We start from the raw sequence: 15,220 nt of genomic DNA, 5'->3' as shown, positions 1-15,220 counted from the left end.
ACCAACCTTTTCTGTTCAGCTACTTTTTTTTTTTTTAAAGATTATGAACGGGCAAAAAAGAAATCTTTTTTATAAAATGAAACATATGGTTTTATTAATTTAACCAAACCTGCTCAGGACACAATGGAATGAAAAAAAACCCCACGTTTGATCCAATAATTCAATTTGATGATTTAATTAAAGTGATACATAATAACGTAGCAAATGTCTGAAAGGCAAGAAAAAAAGTGCAATGATTTGACCATCTATAAAACAACTGGCATTTTCCAGAGATCTAATTTTCCTTTCAATAACCTGTGTGCCTTGGATTTTTGAAAGAAGATTACAAGAGTCATAGGCTCCTCATTTTCTGGGGTTTTTTTTAGATGCTGAAGAACCTATACTGATTTTGCAAAATGTGTACCTGAAGGACAAACAGAAATGCAGAAAGAGGTTGGGGCAGGGAGGGAGAAGTTTGCATCTTCCTCTGAATTGAATCAGAACACACTAAAGAGAAACACAAGCTTTTATTTATTTATTTATTTTAAAACCCCAAACAATAAGCCAAAGACAACCTGTGAATTCATGATTGCGTGAGAAAAAAGAACCACACCCAACAACTAGCATCATTTCACATTGAAATAGCATCTCATCTATTTTTAGAAAAAATATTACTAATACTTTTTCTAAAATTCAGATTCTAAGACATAATAAAAATATTGAGGGGGCTTCCAGGATGTCTGTCTGTGTTGTAGTGCAATACTGAGCAGATACCTGAACTGGCCCTGCGTAGGTGTAGCAGGACACCAAAGCCACTCTGTCCTGGCTAGCAGACCACCTGTGCCAGTACTCCTGGAAGCAGAGATGCCTCGCCAGGGCCACAGGGCATGCCTCGGGGCAGGCAGGAATGCCCTGAGCATGGCACACCTGGGACCTCTTGGAGTGAGAAAAGCCCCGCTCCCTCCTGTCAGGGGTGACCTGAACTGGGAACCTGACAAACAAGCTGGGTCCTGCCTGATGGAAAAGTCCTGCAGAAGAGGGAGGTTGCATGGGTACATCTGGAGGAAGCCCTCTGACCTGACACAGGGCAGCCTCAGCCGATGTTTCCAGCTGTTGGCCATGTGTGGGGCTGTCTGGGAGTTTGCCACAGTCTTTTTTCCCTGCAGATTGGCCCACTGGGGAAGGCAGGGGGCAAGCCAGTATCTTGGCTAGGTTTGTCTTCCAGGGCTCAGTCAAGCCTGGAGAAAACCTGTTTGCCACTCGCAGACAAATGTAGCATGCTAATACAGTCCTAAGTGCTGGCCAGGCCAGCCATACAGCAGAGAATTATTTTCTTCATGTTAAAAACATTCCAATGGGCTGGAACAAACAAAATTAATTTAACAACTCTGCATTCATCTCTCCCATAATTTGATTTGTATGTTGTATTTGGCTATGTAACCTCCACAAGGCTTTCCTAACTGAAGCCTGATAAAGCTTAATCCAAAAGCTGCTGGCAGCTCCATTTCAGAGAGTTGAAAGACAAAAAGAGGGCTTATTGTTTTGCAAAAACTAACCACTGATATTAAGGCACACCCATGAATCAGAAAGGTCATCTAAGAGAATATTACAGCTTTATTTTTTTCCTAAAGAAAAAAAAAAAAAAAAAAGAAAGCAGCCTCCATTTCTCTTTCAAAGACAGAAATGCAAAACCAGCCAAACTTTCTGGGTTTCATCATGCTTTTTGTATATGCTACCTGCAGTTATAAAAAGAGCCATTTAGGGAAAGTTTGAGAGAGTGCAAGAACTGCATGTCGGGTTATTGCAGGTATACCTTCTTCCTGTGAACAGGTGCCTCATATGATGAATCCAGTGGCATGGGGCTCACAGGGATTTATAAAATCCACTAAAAATGTTCTAAGTTAGCTCTTCCATGCATAAAAATGTCACCACTTTAAAGACAGTTATTTCTAGCTGTGCTATTCCCTCTTTTGGAAAAGCCCACTCTCTCCCTCCTGCTGCATGTCTCAGCAATGCAAAATTGCTGTTCCTCTCCTTGGTACTGTGGGATACACATTGTGTGATGAAACCCTGACAATTTTCAGCACAGAAAAGCAACATGCCAGTGAAGTCCTGCATCCCTTATGGCGAGATAGGCAGGGATCTTCTAAGTCAATTCATACGTGGAGAGAGGAAACACTGGCATCAGGATGTGCCCATAACACATTGCTGGCTCAGGACTGAGCAGGGGTAGCTAAAACACAGGGGTAAGGGTCTTGTCTTGCTCTGGAAGTCAGCTCCTGGCTGCAAGATGAGAGAGGCTCCAATTCTCCTTTTTCTTACTGATCTGGATATATGTGGGATGAGCAGCAGGGAAGAGTGTTTCTCCCTTACAAAGTCGGAGCACAGAGGATGGTAGATGGGGAATTTCTTCCTACACGCTCAGTAGGAGAAAAACTGAAAGGTCAGTATGGGGGGTTTCATGCCTTTCTTCCCCATAAGGACAAAGAAGTTGGTGGCCAGGCTCTCAGGGGAGAGAGGGTGTTTTTTTCCCCTCTGCCCCAGCACTGGGAAGGAGCTGGAAGGTCCAGTCCTGCTGGACAGAGGACAGACAGACCACTTGCTGCTGTTGCCATAATGACACCTAACTCAGCCAGAAGTTTCCCAGCTGATTTCAGAGAAGCCTGAAAAGTGTCACCAATGCCTGTGCTATCAACAAAATACTGCACCAAGTTCATCCACCCCAGCAGCCCCCAGGAACCTGACTGCAGACAAGACAGAAGCAATGCCACCAACAGAGAAGGGAAGAAAAATAGTTTCAATCGTATATATGTCTATACACACACACACATACATATTCCTTCTCATTATTAAATGCTCAAATCTTCAAATATGCCCTGAAGCAGAAGTATGGGTCACACTGCAATGAGAAAACTCACAGTTGCTTTCAATGCCATGCCAACAGCGTTGTGGTAAGGGAAGTGATGCAGCACCAGATTCAGCTGCCTTGCGTTGCTGTGACTCAGTGGAGAAACTTGGGAAGAGACTCTGATCCATAACAAACAGCAGCATTCTTTGGGCCGTCGGATTCAATCTCTAGAGTTCAGTGAGGGCTGTGCTCCCAAAGGATAACAAATAGACTACGAGGCTCATACGCAGAGACAACACAGGCTTTAATACATAGAAAAGTGCTACGAGGCATACTTACAACATTTCCCCTTTCTCTTTTTACTAAATGTTTGCAATTCTTTTGCTTTGCTTTAGTGTACATCGTTAACTTCTCAGAGTGCTTATAAATGACATTATTAATATATAAGGATAATTGCTTCAAAGAGAATCACGCATTTTTCCTTTACCTTTGCCTGCACTTTGCCAGCAGGCATTTGCAGGCTCTGGAGCATGCCATACACGCAAATATTTGTGTTGATCTACTTCAATCCACAGGCAGAATGTAGCTAGGAGACAGACTATTTATCTTCCCCGCTCTTACCTTTCACTATGCTTCAAACAGGCAGGGTTGTTTCTTAAGGAGTGAGGGACACCAAACAGACCCTGCTCGTGTTTTATAAGCTCTGTGAAACAACCTCATGAGCAAACTGGCACATGGGGCACTTCCGACGGAGGAGCTCTGGGTAAGCTGGGTTTTGCCCCTCCGCTGCCTGTCCCTTTCCAGAGGCGACACACAACCAGCACACGGATTCATTCCTGTATGGCTTGCTTTGTAGCATTTGAGTTTCCATGGCATCACAGCAACGACCCTGTTTTACCGCAAGGCATGGACTCTGGGTCTTACTACATTTTGTTTGAGCCCAAATATATCATATATTTCACAAATACTGTTTCTAGAGCTGTGGCCTGAATTCTCAGCGGGTGCAGATCAGCCTTGCACCGTCAGATGCCATGCTGGGCTAAACTGATGTCCACCAAGGGTCTGCCCTGCAAGTTTTCTGTTTATATTGCACACATACACACAGAGGGTGACCAGTGTTTAATATGTACACCTGCCTCCTTATTTATACAGTGTGTCTGATGCAACATGTGACCACATTCAGTGGCACGTGCTGCATCAACAGGGGGAGAAAGGAGGATTTCCTGCCAGAAGGACATCTATTTGCCATGTTAGCCAAGTCATCCTTTCCAATGTCCTGGAGAGGGTTGCTTGGACCAGGGAGCGTATGAAGCACAAGCCAACAGGGCTGGTAGAACATCCCAGTACGTGCCTGAGGGATGTCCAGAATCAAATTGGGAAAGCAGCTTCCCTTTCATAGCTTCTGGAGGCTTTTTCCAACACAAGGGATGAGCAGCAGACACTCATGGTCCAAAGTACTGTCAAGACTGAAATGAAAATCTGTACTTCTGTGGGCCAAACAGCTGGACTGGCACATAGGCAGTGTAGAAAGGAATTCCCTGCAGGTGTAAACGGAATAAATCATCAAGCTCCCTTACAAGTACTCAGCTCTTCCAGCTTTAGTAGCAGCTGTGAACACAAACCACACTTAAAACGTTTATACTGCATTCCTCTTGCTCTCTTGGTTTAGGCCCTTTATAAGCTCTAAACAAGTGCAAGCAGTTACTTTTGTTTATTAATAAATCTACTAGTAAGCTGCCTACTACATTCAGCTCACATTACATGTTGCTCACATTACAGCTACAGGTGAAAAGAGAACCCTGCAGGACAGAGCCGCTGAGAGGGGACACATGAGACCTATGTCAGGTATATGTACCACATCTTTTTGTACCCGAATCCCCTCAAAAGGAGTCAGTTTTTTCCTGAAATGCTTTGCTTTCCACCTGACTGATCTGAGACTCTTCGGAAGGCAGCAGCTTGTCCTTTCCTGCTTTTGCATAACATGCTCCAAGCCAACTACATACATGAGGACCCAGCGCTGAAGAGCAAGACACAGATGAGGTGGAAGGGATGAGATACGCAGGAGCACACTGATCTCTGCCTAAAATGTGATTACAGCAGGTACTCAAGGTGCATATCAAAGAGACTCTTAAAGCAATAGGTGAGTACATTTACTTGGAGCACTCATGCATAGAGGCAGCTGGGCAGGTCTACAGTGCAAAGAAGATGCAGGGCAAGCAATTAGCAGCATGGTGTTACCACCTTCAAGTGCAACCTTCTGCACTGAGACAGTCTGCTGCACCAACATAAATCCTAATAATGATACATAGATTCATCTGCACCAGCACACGGTAGTAGGGCACTGACCTGATTAAAGGGGAATGGAATCGGGAAAGAATAATCTTTATAACGAAACAAAATAAAAAAGGAAACTCTGAAAAGTCCAGTTAGCCAAGGAAACTAGGAAGGAGTTGTTAATCTATGAAGAAATTTTCCAAGAATTGGCCAAAGTACAAGAACCATCACTAAAAAAGGTTCTTGCTTATTTTCATTTTCCCTAAGATATTTAAAGAAAATAAATAGTTATTTTGCTTTAGCAAACCCGACTTAAGGTTTCAATAACATTTCATTTTAAATTTACATTTACTATGTTGTTTTGGATAGATAACACTTACTGCTATAGAGTATTTTGTGGTCATACAAAAATATATCGTATAAACGACATTCTTCAAGAGTAGAACTTTTCTGCCTAATGCTCTTTTTGACCTCCCAGAGAGAACCCGAGGGCATGAAGAGACTGCAAAGCTGTTTTGAGAGAGCTCTCATAAAACATGGGCATTTAGAAAGTAAAAACAAATTACTGGGAGTAATAACAGAGGCTATAAATGAGACAAATAACTTGTTCTCATTCAGAAACACTGCCGCCAATGCTCTAAACTATCTGCTTCAAAATGATGATGTCACTGCACTGAATCCCCAGAACTTTGGATGCTGCTGCAGTGGAGGTGCACTCCAACGCAAGGATGCTACACCATGCGGAAAAGGCAATACCTTCGTAGGAGGCCTCAGTTTCACTTCTGACACCAGGAGCCATGAGATAGCAAATAAGAACTAAACTGCTTTGACTGCAGGCTGATAACTGGAGCTGTGCCTCCAGTGCAAAGCAAGCTGGAGGGAAATTCAAATATTTTCTATCCATGTTTTTAGCGGCGTTAAGTTACAAGGTCTTCCAAACTGTGTATCACTACCGCATAACAAAGAACAGTAAGGAAAATGACTGCCTGCACACCGCTAGAGAAATGTCCCTGTTTAGAGTCCAAAGCTAAGTAAGTTTTACTACAGTGAATTTATGACTGCTCATTATTTAACTTAGTCTAGGATCATAATTAAAGATGGTACTCTAAGGCGAATTCCCACTGATGGGAAACAGCATCATTTGAGACTCCAGCAAAGAGTAATCAGACACCTTTGGGGAAGTAATCAGGCATCTGTGAAAGAAAACTCTGATGTCAAGAGCCCCTCACACGGGATGCTTGTTTAAGTGTTGTAAGGCTTGCTGCACGTTTAATGAGACAGAAAGGTTAAAGGCTTTTTTTTCTTTTTTTAAGTGTTAAAAAACATAAAGACAAAGAAACAACATTTGACAGTCCTAATCAGCAGCAAAATAAAATGGGCAAATACTGTTGCTTACGGGGTACTTTCTGAAACAAGGAAATGAAACACCTTTTCCTCCTGAGTTTCCACGCCTACACCTTTACTGAAGCAGGTAATGTTTTGTAAATACATCTCTGCCTGATGAAACAACATGTGAAAGTAGTAAGGAACATGCAAACTCATGTCTTCAAACTGGATGGACTCTTTATGTAAGAATTCTGTCTATTTGTCCCTAAAGAGCAATGTACACTATTAAACTGATAAGTAATTAACAATCCCTCTAGCATAGCTGCTTGAAAGCAGCCCACAAAAAGCCAGAAGCACAATATGTGGCGTGACAGAGCAACACAGTCCTGAGCCACAGAGGACAGGCCAGACAAGAAAGGAGGCAATTTTAACAGATGGCCACCTGCAAAAATCAAACACTGTCACCGTCACTGACACTTACAGTATCTGATGAACATTTTACAAATACATTCCTGATTTAATATGTCTGTACAGAGAAACTCTAACTTTTCAAAACTTTATATACATCAGTACTGTAACATTGGGAGCCCTCTTGTTAACTTTTACAGGCCGATGATCTGCATGATTTAACAGCATGATCCACTATATACTTTGAATCTCCCAAAGTTTCATCTTTGTAAAAAATATCAATGTATGATGGTTTACTATAAATCCACCAGTTGCTACAATTACATAGCTGAACAGTATTTATCCTGAATGGTATATTTCAGAAATAAGATATTTAAAGATGATCTGTACGGTTCCTTGAAACAGCTCCAGGGTCAAATGAAGAATTAAGCTCAGCTCATGGGGTCTGATTCAGCAAAGGTCTTATGCATATGCTTTTATTCCAGGCATACATGCAGTCCCCAAGAGAACTATTTTAAATCAGCTTTTGCCAGCAGGAAGAAGGAATGAGATAATGGAACCAAAGAAAACTCTTCTTGCTAAATACTAACACAGAGGGAAAACTGGACTTTTCACTCTCCCTCTATTAGCCCTCTACACTATTTCTAATTAGCAAAAATATTTTGACACTTGAAAACACCACCCCTCCCTTCATTGCCTCTTTAAAAATAAAAAAGAGAAGGGAGAGGAGAGTGACTGCAAAACAAAAGGCTGGTAACATCCATGTTGGCTAACAAACTGGATCCAAATGCACTGACAGTTTTGGTTGACCTAAAATAACCTTTCCCAGAAGACATGTTATTTACCAAATACCACTGCTTGCAGGGCTTTGCTAAGGAAATACTCTGAGGACTGGCATAAAGTGAGAAATAGTTTTCCTCCCGTGTATCTGCAGGTTACTCTACTGGTCACGGTTCTGTGACCCAAGATAGCTTTGACAGTTGGGAGAAGAGACATCCCTGTTTGGTGCCAAACTGTTCGGGGTAGCATGTTTGTCAATGGGCAACGGCAGAGCTGCATTGCTTTGTGCTGATCTGAAATTCCCTATTCACTGGGGGATTCTGAAAATTATTCTGAACATTATATGCAAATTGTTCTGGGCACGTTTTCCTCCAAAATAAGAAAGGCTTACATAATGAACCCTACGCTGTTTTCTAGATTAGCAATACTGCCCACAGACTTAATAGAGTGTGACAGAGGAAACAAATTGCAAAAATTCACACCGACAAACAAACCCAAACTTCCCCTCCAGAGCTGAAGACCATCACAAACCATATCACCTTGCAGCAAGTAACAGACACATTTTCGTGACCTTGCCTTTTTCTACAACGCACAAATCTAAGCACGGGGAGGGTAGACAAGAGCCAACATCTGACAGCCACTGGTCACATTGCTTAATGCAATGTGGAAAGCATCGAGATGCAACCATGAGGTTGTGCAGAAGAATCTGCATAAAATAAATTTGTTACGCTAACCCTGCACTCTTATATTTGTAATGCTAGACTGTCTGGCTGAGAAGCGCTCCGCGCGCTTGGCTCCTCAGTACTTTTGCATGAATGACACTATATAAAGAGGTACTGTATTTACTAGCTGAATAAACAGTAGGTTTTGCTTTCACTCAAGTATTATGACTTCAACTCATTTTATTTATATGTCAGTAGTTCAGAATGTGCAGTGGACCAGGCACATCATCACTGTTCACCTTTGTCAAAGAAGAGGCCAGAAACATCCACGTTGTTATATCTCTGGAACAGCTATAACTCATCCCTGTAACCTTTGGAGGATACGCTACAATCCATTTTGTGTTAGCAACACTGCAGCAACCTATTTATTTTTAAGTTCATGAAAAAAATGCACCTATTTTCAGTGTTCCCTGGTGTGCACACAACCCAAAAAGTGACAAGTTGACAGAGCTGGTACAAAAAGACTGGCTGCCCAGCCATTAGCCTCCTATAGCAAAAGCTCAAGGGGAAAAAAAGAATCACTGACTGTAGCATCACCCCTGCCATTAGATGGCATGCTGAATGTTGTCAGGCCGTGGGAAATGCATGCTCCCCACCTGATGGTCTCTCTTGAGCAAGCTCAAATTCCCAGGCAGGCACAAGTACGGAGCATTATGGCACCTGGACATGATGGGAGAGGATCCAGAGAGAACCTACTCAGGAAACCAGTCCTGAAATCACGTCAGGTGTCAAGCACCCAGGCACCAAGCTATCTAAGTGTGGACAAACAGCTGTGCGGCTCCCATGCTCCTGTAGACCGGCTCACACCATGTTAACTAAGCCATGTGCACCTGGTTGAATCTGGCCCTCGGAGTTCTTAAAGATCAAAATCAATGCCAATCTTTCCAGTTATTCAAGTGCTCCTTCGGCATCAATACTTCCAACTTCAAGATCAGCTCATTACTACACACCTTAGCGTTTGTAACGTTCTGTCAACATTGTTGGTTTCAGCTACTTACTATGGGGGTGCAAATCACCTAAAGCATTTATATAATCTTAAAAGCCATTCAGTGAGGCACGGAATATGCAGGCATGTGGCCAAAGCAGTAAAATCTTCTTGAAAATTATACCACATGTACCAGAGGTACCTCGGCTCTACTCAAAATAAAAACTAGTCAGTTTTGTCACTTTTAACATAACGTAACCTATTAACTTTCATCACTGTTCTGGGTAAGTAATATGTACACAGGATATAACTGAAGAAATAAATATTGACACATGTGGCTGTTAAAACACTGATTGAAAACCGCATGCCAGAGCATCAGAGTGTAGCAGGATTTCTTCATTCCCAAGATCTCCTTCTCACTTCTGATGTAAATTCTCCGTCCCAAGGCTGCCTTTAATGTACATGAGGTTTGTGTACGTGTATATTATATATATATAAATAAGCATGCTCATAGAATAATGAGCCCTGAGAAACACACTCTTCCAGCACTCTCTTGGGAGGGTAAGGTTGCTGAATGCAGCTGTTTTCATGATTCACATCCTCTAAGAACTACGCTCTCTGTGCCTGGCCAGGTGAAAATGCCAGGTACGAAAGGGAAGCTTGTAAATCTGCTTAGCTGTTTCCTTCTGGCAAACTGCCCCTCTCTTCCTTACCTCAACCCAGAACTGGTTAAGCACCGAGCACTTCTCAAGACTGAAGACTGGGAAGTGCATGTCATCCCTCCTACCTATAAATAACACCATTCAATAAAATAAAGGCAAATAAAGGTAGTAAATGATATTTATTTCTAGTCTTATTTTATCCAGTACGCTTTTCTTTCAGAATTTTTCATGTCCTCCTCTAGCCAGGGCTGCCTGTGCCAACACAATGACTTGCAACCTCCCTCCCACCCCCTTCCATCCAGCTCATTATCCAGTGTCTGACAGAAGCGAGCACCAGCTGCTCGACAAAAAGGCACATGAAACACTTCAGCAAGAAATTAGAAAATCACCTGTCTATAAGGAAGAGGGTTTTTCCCCGTCACCATTGCCAACTGATTGATACAAACGTCAAATTAAAAGGTCGACTGCTCTTCAAAAGGCTTGTTACTGTAAAAATGAAACCCATAACCACATCTGGATACCCTATTCCCATTCAAATACCTAATGAGTCAGTGCTAATGGGGTTGAAATTTTACCTCTGACCTTGTCCTTTCACATTTCCCTTTTGTCAGGCATCACTAAGGCCCTACCGCCAGTCAGCAGAAACAGGGACACTGCCAGTCTGAGACTCACATATTCTGGGGCTTTACTGCCATGGCACCTTGTGACAGTGAGTTTGAAAGGTAATTGCAGGTACCCACAGGATTAGTTGATTTATCGACACATACCAACAGGGAATGAATGCCTGCATAACCTGCATTATTTCTTTGGTAGCTCACAGCTACCCTCAACATCGTTTTATGATGAAGTTAGACAAAAAAAATTCTCTTATTAGTCAAGCACAAAATGCAGAAGCGTAATCTACCTTTGGAAGCTTCTGTGCCGAGTGGATTTTCCAAGATGTCTGTCATATCCTGGCTCCAAGCATCCTTCACAGCAGACTTAGACACCTTCCTGTTGTTCAGGCTTTGCTGTGGTCGGAAGTTATTCCTCAGGTACTCCACGGACTTGACATGGTCTTGCTGTTCGGTGGTGAATATGGAGTAGAACGCCTCCAGCTGATCACAGTCATCATGGCAGGGGAGCGAAAGGACATTAATTAGAAAAACAATGTGGTACAATCCGGGTGGCTGATAAGAAAGTAAAATGGCAGGAAGTAAAACCTTGATGCCAAGACTGATAAACCACGTGGGAATTCAGGCTGCCCACTGAAATCACTGCCAGCCATCTTATCGTCTTATCTCAGCACAGTGCTTATCCTGCCCAACAGGGAGAAGGCCCTACAGCAACCTGTGGAGTCTGTCACCGGCAAGGAAACATTTGCCCTTAGACCCCTTGTCTGGAAGGACTTTGTGTGTGACACAGCCTTGCCAAACCCTCCTCACTGCTGTTTTGTTTTGCAGTATCACGTCAAAAAGTGCTTCTAGGTCATCCCATGCCAAAAGCCTTCTCCAGGACAGGGCAACACATCCTCATCTCCGAATACCTTATGAAGTTTAGCTGCCAGGCTAAGCTTCACAGACAGCTCTTGCAGCACTTTCTCGGGAAGGTGACGGCAGTTGTCACACCTTTCTGGGCTGGACAACCAAACCCATGAGCTGGCCTCCCCATGAGCAGGTCAGTAGCAGAATGGAGCAACCTCAGGACTACCAGCTCCAAGTGTCCTGACTTCCCTACCAATCACTATTCCCTCAGATACAGAACTACAGGGTGAGAAAAAAAAACACCCACAGAATAAATCTATTTAGGCGCAGTTAGCATATACTCCTCTGGGAATCAGTTCCTTCTGTTGGATTCAGATCTGAGCTATTTTTAATAAAATGTATTAACCTGTAAGAACGAACTATAATTGGAAAACTTTTTTGTTACTTCATTTATTAGTATTTCTTAGAAAGAAACTTCTAGCAAACTAAGGTGAAAATATTTTCAGCTAATTTTCTCACATCTATCAAGGTCAGTATAGCATTTACTACAAGACTGTCATCATTCAGGTCAAGAACTAGATTTAGTTACGTTGCTGCTTGAAAGACTGAGCAAGACAGAGCTGAAAAGGATTCGGTCCCAATATTGTTTACATCAACATAAATTACATACATTAATAGCATGGATTTGGGGAGTACAGAATCTGGCCCAAGATGTTAAAAAGGGACTTGAATTACACTCATAGCCAAATGATAAGTCACTTTGAAAGCTACACCCTTTCCACAAAGTGCATCTGCTCTAACAGCTATAGAGAAGTGTATGAGAGTCCTGAAACTTGCAACTGAGAAAAACTGTCATTGTAGCCTCAGTTGATAGTACTGATAGAAATAATCAAAGGAAGCTGTAACAGAGCAGTTAAACATCCTCCACTGAATCAAGAGGCCCTTGCTACTATCATTTCATTTTCCTTCAAACGAGTAATCTGAACCCCTTTTTGCTGCTGCTGTCCAGCTTGCCCAGTCTGCTGGGCTTGACAGTCCTAGTTATTGGGCCAGAATGTGTAAAACTTCTTTGGCCCTCAGGACAGGAGAGCGCCAATTTTTACACATTTAATTTCAAAAGTAAGTCCCCCTGGAGCAGGTGGTGCATTGAGCTGGCTGATGGGGATATGTATAGGAATGTTACCACCGGGCGCAGGGCACGGATAGCAGGGGTGAGAAAGGATGGACCTCACAGCTCTAATCCTGAGTTTGGCAAGTCTGCCATAAAACACAAAACTATGGGAACTGAGTCCTGCTACCTCTGAGATAACAGCACAACTCAGGCTTGTACATTTTTAGCAGTAGCTTCCCCCTTATGACAACTACTTTTATTATACAAGCAGGGGAACTGAGGCAGAGGGACAGCAGGTGACCAGCAGGGAGGGGTGACAGCCAGTCACCAGTTCCCATGGCAGGCGGGGAGCTCAGGTACAGCTCCCACCCAGCCTTGCAGGTACCGATGGTGGGATTCGGACTGTACTTTTTCTGCATCCTAGATGATGCCTTATTGTCTGGTTCTAAACTGGAATTCTCTCTCTGATTCTTTAGAGCATCATCTTGGAAAATCTTGAAAACAGTTTCCTAATTATTAGCAGGAGTCCCTCAGAAGCATTGATAGATGGGTTAAAAAAGCAGTAAAAGGATTATCATCTTACACTTCTGTCTTACAAAAAAAACTCAGCAGGTGATCCTGCTATACCCTTCTATGAAATCACAAACCAAAACTCTTGGGAATATTTACATATCTTTTGCACTTTATGCACTGGAAGCCAGCTAACAGGGTTTAAGGTTACTTTATAAAAGCTCAAGAACTTAGGTAGCAACTGCTTCTCTGAAGTCAAGTCTCTAGGCTTATACAGCCATGACATTAATTGAATTTTTAAACTTTCAGAGAGAACTTTTAAAATATTTTCTTCTGCCATGCTACCTTGGGGAGGTATAATTGCATTTTAACAACTGCCAATTCAAATATGATTTTTAACCTTCCCCTTTTTATGTGTTGAAGTACATATAAGTCATTTCAGCTTCATTTTTACTATAAAAATATTATCTACGACAAATGAGAAATTAATTTATCTATAGCTGCCAGAAAAAAAAAATAAAGAGTGGCAGTCAAGGAGCTACCTTCATGCTTTTCAAGGAGTAAAAGGAGAACAGGAACTCCTGTTCAGAAGAAGAAATGAAAAGCTGGTGTAAGACTACTGTAGATACAGAGAAACCTGATCTAAAACTCTGAGCCATACAATTACAAACCATTAAAGCCTGATGTGCACAGTTTTCTAAGGGTTGGATATACAAATGGCAATTAAAAATACTGAAACCGTAACAAGCACAATGAGATACTCTGAGGTATGCATTATGAGAGATAATGCTGTGCTTTGGGTCATTGAATGCACTTAGCTTTACAATGCATCTGCAGGGTGACACGGCTTGTCCTGTTTTGTTGTCTAATTATCAGGAAAGATGATGATGATGAAGCACTGAGCATAAAATAGAGAAGCCTCCACAAATGGACCACTTCAGTACTGTCCTTTTTACAGCAAGGTATTTTGCACAAAAGCAAGGGTTTAATTGGAACAGCAACAGAGCTTAAACAATATCACTTTCCTCCTCTGGGATTACAGGCTGCTTCACGGGGTTTGTGATAAAGAAGGTTAAACTGTGGCAATGGATTATGTCGCACTGTTTCAGTGGAAGGAGGAGGAGGAACAAATAATAATCATAGCAATGGCAGGGTGGCAGGCTCTTAAAATCCACCCATCTAGAGCTGCCAAGGGGAAGAATACTATTATTTATTCCACATGTGTTGTAGTATCAATGAAAGTCTGTCTACACACAGAATTCCCAGCCCTTCAACCACACACGCATGCATAAAGCAGCACAACGCCAAATTTTAAAGGCTTGACTTGGCACAGTTACTGTTGTACAGCACAGGAAAGAAGCTATGCAAGGATAAAGTACCTTTATACCATTATAGTGATGGCCTTAATTGGTATTTACCAGTTTATTTGTATTTTTTAAAAAGAAAAAAAAGAAGTCACAATCCACCTGATGCATGTACAGGGTATAAAGCTGAGTGTGGGCCAGGCCTCACAGCCACCAAATAATAAACAGTAAACTTATTGATGTAGTGAAAAGCTACAAGGGATTGCAAGTATCCTGCAGGCAAGGACAGAATTCAAAATGATCTCAACAATCAGAGAAATAGCCTGGAAAAAACAAAGGGTCCAATTCAACCGGGACCATGTGCGAGGAGCCCCACGCGTCAGCCAGGCCCGCGGGCTGCAGGAGCGCGTGATGTGTCAGCACTGCTAAAGAGAGCCCCCGGGAAGGGCTCCTGCTCACCGGGAGCCGAATGTGGGCCCCACTGTCACGTCACGCTGTTGTGAAAAAGGCAAAATAACCACCCCGCACAGGGGGGCTGGACACGGGAATCCTGCCACGTCCCTTGGCCTTGGTAGGGCCCCAGCTGAGGTGCTGCGACTGGTGTCAAACACAGCACTTTGGAGAAAGATGGAAGAGTCTACAGGAGAAGCAATGGGATCTAGAAAACACAAAAAAAGCCTGGAGCAGGGGCATGGCGATTGCCTACCACCCTTCTGAAATCTTTGAGAACCAGTACCTGTCAGTCAGGATCTCCCAGTGAACTATGCATTTACAGAATTCAAAAACTACTCCCTTTACAGAATTTGTGCATGCAAAAAATGTGTTTTCAGTGGCTTATGCCAGATGAATAAAAGGAAAGACTAACTGCAGCAGGATGGCTTGCTAAAGACAACAGTCTTACAGTGTCA

General features: G+C 42.7%; 1 protein-coding gene across 2 annotated transcripts in view; it reads right to left on the bottom strand.

Moving 5' to 3' along the window:
• The window catches only part of PTPRG (protein tyrosine phosphatase receptor type G), a 409,035-nt gene that overhangs the window by 85,085 nt on the left and 308,730 nt on the right, over positions 1-15,220 (bottom strand). For both annotated transcript variants that reach the window (XM_055707510.1, XM_055707509.1), the window contains exon 8: positions 10,829-11,021. In XM_055707510.1, coding sequence (XP_055563485.1) covers positions 10,829-11,021 — 193 coding nt within the window. The remainder of the gene's footprint in view (positions 1-10,828; positions 11,022-15,220) is intronic.

The sequence above is a fragment of the Falco cherrug genome, chromosome 4 (genome assembly GCF_023634085.1).
Source record: "Falco cherrug isolate bFalChe1 chromosome 4, bFalChe1.pri, whole genome shotgun sequence".
Lineage (NCBI taxonomy): Eukaryota > Metazoa > Chordata > Aves > Falconiformes > Falconidae > Falco > Falco cherrug.
This window is presented reverse-complemented; position numbering and strand designations above follow the sequence as displayed.